General features: G+C 34.1%; 1 protein-coding gene across 1 annotated transcript in view; it reads right to left on the bottom strand.

Moving 5' to 3' along the window:
• Positions 1-12,408, bottom strand: part of LOC128996531 (protein madd-4-like) — a 103,693-nt gene that overhangs the window by 8,486 nt on the left and 82,799 nt on the right. Inside the window, exons 12-17 of the mRNA XM_054421916.1 lie at positions 5,774-5,962; positions 4,661-4,824; positions 4,005-4,345; positions 2,741-3,045; positions 1,282-1,409; positions 497-601 (exon numbers count right to left, since the gene is read on the bottom strand). Coding sequence (XP_054277891.1) covers positions 497-601; positions 1,282-1,409; positions 2,741-3,045; positions 4,005-4,345; positions 4,661-4,824; positions 5,774-5,962 — 1,232 coding nt within the window. The remainder of the gene's footprint in view (positions 1-496; positions 602-1,281; positions 1,410-2,740; positions 3,046-4,004; positions 4,346-4,660; positions 4,825-5,773; positions 5,963-12,408) is intronic.

Below are 12,408 nucleotides of genomic sequence, written 5' to 3' on the forward strand. Positions count from 1 at the left end.
CCAGAGTTTGGACTGTTCCCTAAAAACTCCAATCTTCCTAAACAAATTAAATAAGGTATTTGAAAGAAAAAATTAAGGAGGACCTTTCTAGTATGAAAAGCATAAAATTGCATATCATTTGAAGAGTTTGACCTGAACTATTTGACACAATCATGTGTAGGTACATCAAAACATCGCAATGACAAAGACAGATATTGCTTAAGTTCTGCAGATGCTCGTCCTGGCTGCAAACGGATGGCGGCCAACCTTATACTGTGTGATTTTCATTTTCAAGTTATTGAAAAAATTTCTTAAATACAATTTATGGATTAATTTCAACCAATCACAAATTACTTACTATTTTTACTTTTCTTTAAACAGAAACGTAAAAAAGTAACTATTGTTTTCAGACAGAAATTTAAAAAAATGTACCCAAGCTTACTACAAACTTGAATAACCCAATGGTTCGGATAACTGAGGCTCGGATTATGAAGAATAAACTGTAGTTGTATCCCACCTGGATCCAGCTGATTGTGATGTTGTCTCTCTATCTCCTCAGAACTTGGAAACACTCCGGGCCGAGGTTTGACAGTGATAGCTACGTCCGCTGAAGATCTTCCCGCTGTAAAATCATACAGTGTAATGGAAAACGTTATCCTAGTAATGGGGTGGTTTAAATACCTGCTTATGGTAATATACAGATTAAATTTACAAACTGATTTTGGTACAAAAGGGTGCTATCCTCAGGCTGTCCTTAAACATATGTTGTTTCTTCTGCTGAAAGCATTAATTTGTTTAACGCGAGACCCAGCACCAGATGAAGGTATGTCAATCAGCGTCTGGTCGACAAGTTTTTTTAAATGTATTGTTTTATTGTGTGTAATAGCTGTTTTATGTATTTTCGGTTTAATTTAAATCTCTATTGATAAACTCCACCTTGACAGATAATTAGCAAGATATCGGAACTTAAGATGTGCTCGATTTTTGACACGAAACAGCTGTAGTTGTTGTACTCTACCATGGATCGTTTTGACAGTAACCAGTTAATTTAAACATCTAATAGTTAAACCTTTCAGTGATGAATTTTTGTGGAGTTTGGCTGAATATTATAAGTTTTTAAATGTTGACTCTTACAAAACAGCTGTTTATATTGCTGCATTGCTGTAACTTATAATTATTTTGTCAAGCAATCTTATTTATAATTTATTTTTTTTACAAAATTTGTTTCTTGTTCAATAGTTACATTTTCACAGAAGTTTTAGCAATCATATTAAGGACCGCCGGCAGCTGTTTTACACTTACCTATACAAGTATAAACTCCGCTGTCAACGTAAGTGACATCTGCTATCCTCAAAGCACCTTTTTTTGATATTCTATATTTTTTGTTATTTCCAATCACTTTGTGGTCTTTCGCCCATTGTATCCTTGTCCTGAAACATGAGAGTATTGCAAAATATAGAGGCATACTGTCAGGGTCATTTAAAGGAATGGGCCTGTGGCACAAGTGTTAGGTTTATAGGGAAAGATAGGATGAAAAAAAAATTCCCACAAGGTGGGTGGAGGGTAGCGCAATCACCTCTCGGACCCATAGAGCATCACATGTAAAACACGAGCCTGCATACTGTACAGTAAAATAAATATTTTTTTATTAACTGTGAACAAAATATATTGGCAATAAAACAACCATGATAAATAGCAAGATTGGATTAATTACAAAATATCCACAACAAATATGTATTTTTTCTAAATTTGGAACATTGTTTTATGAAAACTGTAGGCTACATAAATGTTCACATTGCAATTCAAAAAGTTAGAAACAATCTAATTGCTGTTGGTTGAAACTACCAAATCATAATGGTCTGGTCATTATTTTATTTAGTACTAGCTGTACCCGCGGGCTTTGCCCCGTTTAACTTCTTAATTTTCAAGATGAGCTCGTTCGCATGGCTCAATCACGTCCTGGTTGAAGTGCCTTCGCTACGCTCACTCACCTTTAGGTTGGAGCTCGTTCGCTGCGCTCACTTACCTTCAGGTTAGCTCGTTCGCTACGCTAACTCGCCTCCAGGTTGAAGTTCGTTCGCTACGCTCACTCACCTTTTGGTTGCAAATTAGCTGTTGTCATAAATTTAAAAAAATAATAATAGTGCTGCACCCTGTTGGCAATCATTGTAACTTTAAAGCTATTGAACATCATAGAACAGAACCAACTTGTTTAATAGAAACAGCTGATAAGATTCATTAATTCCTTTTAAATATGAAAAATCATAAGGTTAACATGGGAAACTCTAGAGCCACTGGGGCGGAGCCCGAGAGTCCGATCAGAATAAAAACAACTTAGTTTTCCTATTTAATGTCTAAAGAATCGGTGTACCAAATTTCAGCTTCCTAGGTAAATGGGAAGTGGGAGAATTAGTGATGAGTGAGTGTGTCAGTGAGTCAGTGAGTCAGTGAGGGCTTTGCCTTTTATAAGTATAGATGTTTGGTTGAATTGTAAAGTTCAATAAACAATAACAATATACTTTATAACTTGTCCATTGAGAACAGTATGCACAGCTAACAGCTTCATAGTACATCGTCATAAGATCAACACAGTCTACGCACGATTTTCGGTTCAGTTTAATTTTTTTTAATTAATGACAAACAACAGATAGACAATAAAACAAAATTGATATATGAGATTGAAAGAATACCATAGTTTCGTCTGCTCACTTAAAACGAAATATAACATTTATCGACGTAAACAGACAAAATACCTACTGACCTGTTAAATTTCTTCACGGGACACTTGATCTTCACTTGTGTCCCGTAGAAGACCTGAGCCTGACCTCCAATCTTCAGGTTGACCTTCTTCTTACTAGCATTGTGCTGGATGTAGGTGATGTTGGCCACAGCTATGGTAGGGTTCTGCTCCTCGCTGGGACACTGTTTAGTGTTGCAAGGTCGGCGATCCTGAGGCTTCACAGAGGGACATTGACTCTCGGGCCGAGACACCACGTGGTTCTGCGCCATGACCTGCTTACACTCCACAACTCGAGTCTTGATACCCCCTCCACAACTCTTGGAGCACTGTGGAAGACGTAATTTAAAAATAGCGACTTCCCTATAGGAAAATTCGCTAAAATGGGAACCTCAATAAGAAGACCCACGATAACAAGTGGTTCTTGATAACAAGCGTGATTTTCAAATACCTTTCAGAAAAATAATATTTGTACTCAAAAAAAGTTAACTGGATATGTACGTGTCAGTTTAGCTTGTAGAATATGAGCTGTGAGAAAGATAACAAAGAAAATGATATTTTAGGAGTAATCTGAAGTAAAAGACTATGTTAGGTAATTCACGTGTATAGAAAAAGTAAAAAAGAGCCTGCAGGGTGGGATTTAAAAGACACTGTGCTCTTTAAGGTCTTAAACAGATTGCAACTAAATATAATTAAGTTTTAAAATATTCTTAATGATAATTCCGTATTCCACTCAAAGGGAAATTTGCAAAGTTTTAAAATATTCTTAATGATAATTCCTGATTCCACACAACCAAGAGAAATTTACACAAATTTGTTCAAGTAGGATGGCTTTTTCCTTCCTGGAACAAGATACAGTACTGGCTTTGCCACTGAAAAAATTCCTGCAGGTGCCCATGGGTGAAAGCACTATGATCATTTAAGGTTTTGGAAGCATGAAAAACTGGAATGACAAAATGTTTTTGAAGTCCATTTTCATTATTCCAACAACACAGTCTTTGCTCTTTCTCCTCTGTAATGATCTCCTCAATGGAAGATTGAATAGGAAGTGCACTACCCTTGCAATACTTGATTTCTCCCAAACTCTATCATAGTTTTCATTTAACCATATTAATATGGTTATTCAAATTTGATCTACTCTAAATTTGGTTTCTTGCTGTTCCAATCATATTAGATTGGTAGGAGCCAAAAGACAAAAGGGAGTTGTGATCTTCTATCGATAAAATGTACTGGTGTTCCTCAAGGTAGTTGTATAGGGCCAATCTTGTTAAGTACTTTATACTCTTACCTTGGTCCAATCCGAAGTGTGCCACTTGACAGGGCAGTCCAGCACGTTGCAGTATTGCCTATCAGGAGGGGGAGGCTGGGGACACATATTGTTAGGGACAATGATGGTGTTGCCTCCTCCTCTAGTAACCTCGTGGATACAGTTGACATCTCTTGTTTGTATCCCAATACCACAGGCCTTGGAACACTGTGAGAACTCCGAGTGGTTCCATCGTGGAGGACAAGGGTGGTCGTTGCAAGTCTTTATCAGGATTTCCGGCCGCGTTTCTTGCGGACAAAGGTAAGGGCTGACTGATTTTTGGTCTTCGTTTCTCACACAGAGGATCACTGATTCTTGCACACCTGAGAACATTGATGCATTTGAGGAAAAACTTTGTTTTTTATTATTACTGTTCTAGTATACAATTTAATCTCTGTAGTTGAAAAATGTTGGAAGAAATTTTAAGTTTAAAGGTAACAAAGGTGTTAATAGTTATACTTTTTTTTACAATGAAGTATACATTTTTAGGACATTTATTATTTATTGAATTTACTAAATGTTTCATGATTATTTCACAACAATATACAACCCAAATAAGTTTTCAAACAACAGTAGTTCGGATAAATACTTTATAAAATCACCTCAATAAGTTTACTAGGTCACATCGTATACTCTACCTCCAAGACATGATGCACTGCAATGGGTGAATCCTTGCTCCTTCCATGAGTATGTTTTGCCCGAACTTCCAGGTGCCACTCTGATATTTGTATCGCTGTAACTACCACTGCGATACGTGTCTGCGTAAGACAGATCTCCATAGCCATCCCGTACAGTGTCCACACTGAAAAGTGGCAAAAGACAACACGTTTTCATCTTTTACAGACATTCATTGATATGGAATAATATTAGAAAGTATAATAATTTTTTTCAAGTACTCCAGTATTAAGAACAATCAATAATGTAAGTTTATCTCTTGTTTGCCTGGTTCATTTCAAAGATAGTGATTTTCAGTTTAATGTACGTTTCACCACTATGTGTGCCTTCAACCATTTGAACCTCAATCAGACATATTCAACTTCTGCAATAAAAAAAATCCAAGCCGTCTCTAGAAAATTAGCAAGATTACAACACTTCTCAAAAAGAGCCATCAACCATTTTCATTAGTTACTCTGATTATGAAAGAGTTATTTCACACTACAAAACAGGTTGGTGAATTTTTCAATTGTACATCACAATGATGAAAATGATAGAAACATAGAAATTTTAATCAGGCAAAACCAATCTAAATATTGCAGAATTTCCAGGAATTCAACTCTTCACTCTAGCAACTTACTCTAAAACACGAACATGTATCTCCTATCCTATATTATATCCTCTTAGATGTATACTCCTACAGCTTTTTCCCTTGATCTTTATATACCTACAGAGACGTAAGATACAGAAGATACATAAGTTTATGGGAAGATTTTACACTTTTATACCTGGTATGGTAGGGCGGAAATGTACTTGTTCCAAGCAAGGAAGAGCCCAAACAGCAATGACCAAATGGCAACATAGCATTTTTGTACAGCAGTTGTAGCGCACAGGATCTTTCTTCAGCGTGAGCCCGTACATGATGGCGAGGGGGTAAATGGGAGAGAAAAAGGGATGAAAAATAGAATTTGCTCTAGACACCAGCAGCTGGTGCTGACACCACTTAAGTGAACTATTGAATGTATCCTGTACCTTAATTCTCTGTGATCTACCTAAATGAGTATATCTCTTCAATAAGAACAATTAAAATTAAATACCTGTTTGAGAATGAGCATGGCTGCTCCGAACATCTTTCAGTCTCAGCTGGTTTCGGACCCTGACACTTGGAGTCCGGAAGGGTTGCGTAAGTTCGAGAGAAGTCGAGATAAATCTTACAATTCACCTTTCTAGACCGCGAGCCTTCCCCACAGGTGACGCTACACGGACCCCAGGACCCCGCTATGAAACTGAAAAAAAGATTAGTGTCAGCTTAAATACAATCAAAGTGCAATAATTTATATTTTCTTTTTTTTTAGATTGATTAATATTCAAAGTTGACGCACCTGGGTGCTAATTTTAAGGCTCAGATGAGTCATAAAAAAAACATAACAACATTGTAACTGTTTAGGATCAGCTGGTTTTCAGCAAGTACCATTTATTAGAGGTCCATAGACCAAATGACGGGTTAAGCTTTGGTCAATCAAAATGGTTTTGCCTTTTTACAGGAAAGAACCAGCAAACTTCTGATTAAAACAATACATTCAGTCAGTTACATCTATTTAAGGTGGGTGTATAAACTATCTTTAATTGACTGCAGATAATAAAATAACATAATTTGATTTGTCATAGCCTCCTTTAATACAAGGCTGTTGGTGTGTGGCAACTACCGGCCAACCTGTTGCCATGGCAATACTAGAAGCAACAAACCTGTAAACAAACATTTCGCAGACGCTCCATATTATGAATTTGTGCAACAGCTGTTTCAGTAGGCCTGGGCAGTGGTGTTGCCTCTTTTTCTCTGGCCACGGACTTATATTAGAGAAGGCCAAAGCATTTTTTCAAAAGTAAAAAAACCATTTTTATCAAAGTTAAGTGATCTCTCTTTATTGCACATGTGTATCGAAAAATATTGAATGTGTAGAAATACGAAGATTAATATTCAATACATATCTAAAAGATGTAAATGTCTGTAATGGGGTTATGTATTTCTTGGTTACCCACATATCAAACACACAAAGAGTATATGTATTGAATAAATACCAATGTCTTCCAACATATACATAAGAGGCATAGCTAGACTTTATTATTTATAGCTAGGTCATCAAGGTCAATAGTAACTCCTAAAGAAACCAAAAATTAAATATATACGATATAATTATTTAGTTTTACATCATTTTGAAATAAGGAACTGAACTCAATATCTTTCTCTCCTTTTATCTAATTATGTACCTATATAATTTTCTTTGTCTAATAAATGAAAAAAAAACCAACGTACATTAAATGTTTTACTGGAAAACAGTAGAAAAATGTTGCGTATTGTGTGCATATTTTTTTGACAGTGGCCACAAAAATAACTACGTACAAACCAAATAATATACTTAATTACTTACCTATATAACTAAATTTACATTTACTATTTATCATTGCTATAACTCTAGATTACAGTGTACTTTGGCAAAAATATAATTAATAAATTCATTACTTTCTTTTTATTAATAAAAACTGTTTTGTCAAACTCATTGTTGTAAAGTTCTTTAGCATTTCCCAAAATTTAAACGCAATCTTTTGGTTTTAAACCTCAATTCTGGTTCTTAATCCTTAGTATATTGTTATGGAATTAAATATCCATAAATATTATCGTGACTAACTAATTTTAAATAAAAGTTGTCAGTACTACTTCAGTATTGTTGATCCACTGTACACAAATCCACATAAATAAAACATTATTAACTAAAAGCTCCTTAAATCTATGCACAACTCATGAACTCAATCTACATATTTGTATATCGTCATGTCCCAAACCTACCAAATTTTAACATTGTATTTAATATACAAATGCTGTGTATAATGCTTACATTGATAATGTGTGTCGTAAGTGCCATAGGAAAAGAAAATTACATTATTAAATTTACTCATAAGTAGATGTAGAGCATATTACTCAAAGCTTTGAATGTAAATGAATACACGTTGTGAAGTACTGAAGTAGACATCTCAATTCCATTCTAGTAAAGTTGGAGCGAATTTTATAACATAACATAACTTAGATTCAATTGAACCACTAGAGTGTGCCTAAAAAAGTAGTAAAGTATGTCTTATTTCTCACTTACACACTTTTTAACTATTCCAATCTGAAAGACAAATTTAAAATAAACTAGCAAGTTGTGTTTACATTAACTAACATGGTATCAATGCAAGAACAATACAGTACGTAATTCGTAGACAATCCAACGTTTATCAAAGATAAATTTATTATTATTCCATTGTCAAAACTATAAAGTAAAAGATATCAACACAAATGACGTGTGTATCTTGGGTCGAAATCGGGTAACTTTGAAAACTGTGATAGATGTACTGCAATCTGGCAGTACATTATCTCCCCAATATCGCGGTGAAATCAAGAAAATCTTCCGAGGTCTCACGGAAAATCCTTGAAAATCTGCCGCAGACACGGCAAAATCGTAAGCATATACTACGTTACTGCTATAATGGAAACATCTTCCGAGGTCTCACGGAAAATCATTGAAAATCTGCAGCAGACACGGCAAAATCGTAAGCATATACTACGTTACTGCGATAACGGAAACATCTTCCGAGGTCTCACGGAAAATCCTTTGAAAATCTGCCGCAGACACGGCAAAATCGTAAGCATATACTACGTTACTGCGATAATGGAAACATCTTCCGAGGTCTCACGGAAAATCATTGAAAATCTGCCGCAGACACGGCAAAATCGTAAGCATATACTATGTTACTGCGATAATGGAAACATCTTCCGAGGTCTTACGGAAAACCCTTGAAAATCTGCCGCAGACATGGCAAAATCGGAAACATATACTACGTTACTGCGATAACGGAAACATATTACGAGGTCTCACGGAAAATCCTTGAAAATCTGCCGCAGACACGGCAAAATCGTAAGCATATACTACGTTACTGCGATAACGGAAACATCTTCCAAGGTCTTACGGAAAATCCTCAAAAATCTGCCGCAGACACGGCAAAATCGGAAACATATACTACGTTACTGCGATAACGGAAACATATTACGAGGTCTCACGGAAAATCCTTGAAAATCTGCCGCAGACACGGCAAAATCGTAAGCATATACTACGTTACTGTGATAACGGAAACATCTTCCGAGGTCTTACGGAAAATCCGGTCATTGCAACATATCATCGCCACCCAGGATCGCAGTAATTACGTTACAGTAGTATAATTGTATTACCAACCATGATTAAAAAATAATCAAAACTAGGCCTACTGTTCTGGCGAATGAGCAGTGCAAGCATTCCTTCTCAAGTGTATGTTGTGTTTTCTATCGTGCGGTGTCAATGTCATGCTCTATAATGTGCTTTGATTTTATTTTCATTTAAACTTAGTCTCAAATAATTTATCTGCCGAAAAAAAAGTTTGCCACAATTAGATGTACTATATTGGTCAAAAAGACAAACTACGTTAAGTATGATTATGTCTTTATTTAAAATTGTTTAGAATATAGTTTTATTTGAGGAGGAGTGCTTGTAATTCTCATTTTACCGTACTAGTAATCGTATAACAATTAGTGCTAGGATTTTTTTACTGTAAATTATGAAAAAATACAAGTTTATCAAATTTGCCAAAATTTTTTTAAATTTATTACATTTATTTTGTATTTAGAGTGTTAAGATAAATATAGTATCGTTTAGATGAATAAACCCAATACTTACGTTCCATGATTACGCTTATTTAAGTCCAAAAAAGGTGCAATATAATTGTGTTACTTTGGATTTTGTTGAGTTGTAACCTACAACTGGCTAAATCTATTTCATGGTTGTTGATTTTATTCGGTATTACCAGTCTAAACAGGTTCATCACCTTCAATTCATTCATCAAAATTACAACAATATTTTGTAATGAGTTTAGTAGTAAAAAAGGTTTACACGGATACTACTAGAACTAGAAACCATATTTTTAAAATTATTATTTGGGTGTAATTTAATCTTGGGTATGATTTTAATATAAGATTCAAAAGAGACTGAAGATAAAGAAGTGGATTTAGGGGATGACAGAATTCAACATGCGAGGATTCCTATAGTTCAAGAAGCAGTCCAAAGTGATAGGAGTGTAGTGGAAAGAGAATACAAGAGAGGAGTTTGCGGATTTGTGCTATTGTCCAAGCCATCTTCTTCTATATGCAGTACTGTCCTTTTATTTTCAATTATACACAGTTTTCATGAGGTAAATCACAGTATTTACTTCACTAATCGTTTAGACTAAAGTATGAATCCAAAACAGCAAATACATTCAAGAATCAAGAGCTTTATTGTTGTTGACCTTTTACAAGTAATAGACATAGCCAACAGAAATAAAAAAAACAAAAACTAGAAAAATAGCGGGTTCTAATTAAAAGTCAATATTAACATTAGAAACTAAATATTCTGTTACACAATAGTATAGATTTTCGATGCTTTGCTGCTAGACCTAATTTATTAAAACAACAAATGCAATTTATCTCTTTGGCCAATCTATGGGCAGGGATATATAGATTGGATTTGCCTCTTGTATTGTAAGAATTTATACTCTCTCTACAAGTGAATTGATGAAGATAAGCTTTAGTGTAGAGGAGTATGTGAAAAATATACAAATTCAAATTCACTACAGTCATAATTTTAAGATTTATAAAAAGAAGTCTACAGCTATCTACAAGGGCCAGCCCCACAGATTGCTCGTATTATTTTTTTTTAATAAAAGAATTTCGTGAGTGTGAGGAATTTTACCGTTATAAATATGCAATTGAAAAAAAAAAAAAAACTAAAATAAGAACAAAACAAAATATCTGAGTTTCCGAATTAGATAATTTACTCTGTTTTTTATTTACATGTGATTTCTATGTGCTCTTGCCAATTTAATTTTGAATCTATTTGGAAACATAATAATTTTACTGATTTTAATTCATCGACAATTGGGGACAGACTCAAACAAACTTTCTGTGTTTTTTCTTCTTCACACATCAATTTATTTGAAGAAAACCAATTTAGTGCTGATGTTATGGATTCATTAGTAATAATTAAATCAAGCTCATGAATATCTCTATGGGTTGCAATCAATCCAATGTTGTGTCATCAGCATATACAACAATGTCTACATGATCATTCGTCGGCAGGTCATTTATGGATATTAGAAACAAGAAGGGTCCCAAAACTGAGCCCTGTGGAACACCTACTTCAACCAATCTTAAGTCAGACTGACTGTCTCCAACAGATACATACTGCTTTCTTTTGGTTAAATAAGTTACACCTGTGATAACATAAAATTAAAGTTTTTTGAATAAAATATCAAAAAGTACAGAGGCAAAAGCATTTGTATGATCAAATAAAGTGAATGAAACAGTTTCTTTATTTTCGAATGCATTTAAAGATTTATTAATTACTTCAAAAACACCTGCGGTTGTTGATTCCCTCCTAGAATCCAAACAGTGAATTTGTCAATATTTTTTTTTCCTTCAAAATATTCATTAATTTGATTATGCATGAGTCATTAAAAAAAATTGGAAATGATTGGCACTATTGAATTTGGATGATAATTACTATAGTTCGGCCGCTTAGAAAGCGACCTCCTCCAGCATTGGTTTAGCATTAGCGCGCAGGTCGTTTTCTAAGCGGCCGATCTATAGTAAGATTTTTATCACCTTTTTTATATAATAGTTTATATAATAATTTTAGAAATTTTTTTTAAGGTCAGAGAAATAACCAATTTTCAAACATTTACTATTGCAAAAAGCCAGAGGTTCACTTATCAAATGGATCATTTGTTTGATGCTGTAATTTGAAAACCAATAATTATCCATAGTTTTTAGATTTGAAAAGTTAACTACTACATACATTGTAAACCTCTTGCCATGATACCTCCCTCCATTGGAAGTGACCTACAGGGGTAGTCCCCAACAACTCATGCGCAGGTGTGTTGGTGGGAGGGATTTTTTCTAGCTCATTAACACGTTCAATATAATAGTTATTGAGATTGACAGCATCCAAAACCTCAGATTTAGTTGATGTAGGAGAATATTCATTAAAATACTCATTACATCAATGTCGGTGTTCACTTTTTCCATGACACGTACAGGTACAGTAAAACTTTTTACAACTTATTTACACTTTGATATATTCAAAAGGTGCGAGTATAAACTTTAGGAAACAAATTACCAAAATATTTAAGTGTTGGGTGCTAAAATAAATCTTCAATGCCGAAACATGCAAAAAAGCATTTGATTCAACTGTAATATAGTTATTTATTAGTCGAAAATTAGGTGGCATTTTGATCTAATATGATACAAATTTTTTGATAAAACATCAAAATAATAATTTATTTAATAGAACCTTAAAATATTGAAATGTAAAAAAATAATTGTTTGACAAGTGATATAATATTTTACTTCTGTTTAAAACTCTTTAAAATAAAGTATTAAAATTATTTACTTGTACCAAATATCCAGAGCCTCCATTAGGGATGTCTATACAGTCTATAAAACATAATTTAAAGAAATTATTTAATTCTTCAAAGTGACTTAAAGCAAATTTGTAGAGAAACTTAGTAAAAGAACACCTCAAATCCAAAAACTGATAACATGTACTGTGCAACAGATACGTAAAAAATGTAATGAATGTCTCAAAATTCATATTATTCCAAAGCATTAAACTGCATTTACAAAACGTAT

This window comes from Macrosteles quadrilineatus, unplaced genomic scaffold (assembly GCF_028750875.1).
Source record: "Macrosteles quadrilineatus isolate MER2022 unplaced genomic scaffold, UCM_ALF_1.0 Scaffold_6__1_contigs__length_79288215, whole genome shotgun sequence".
NCBI classification, from domain to species: Eukaryota; Metazoa; Arthropoda; class Insecta; order Hemiptera; family Cicadellidae; genus Macrosteles; species Macrosteles quadrilineatus.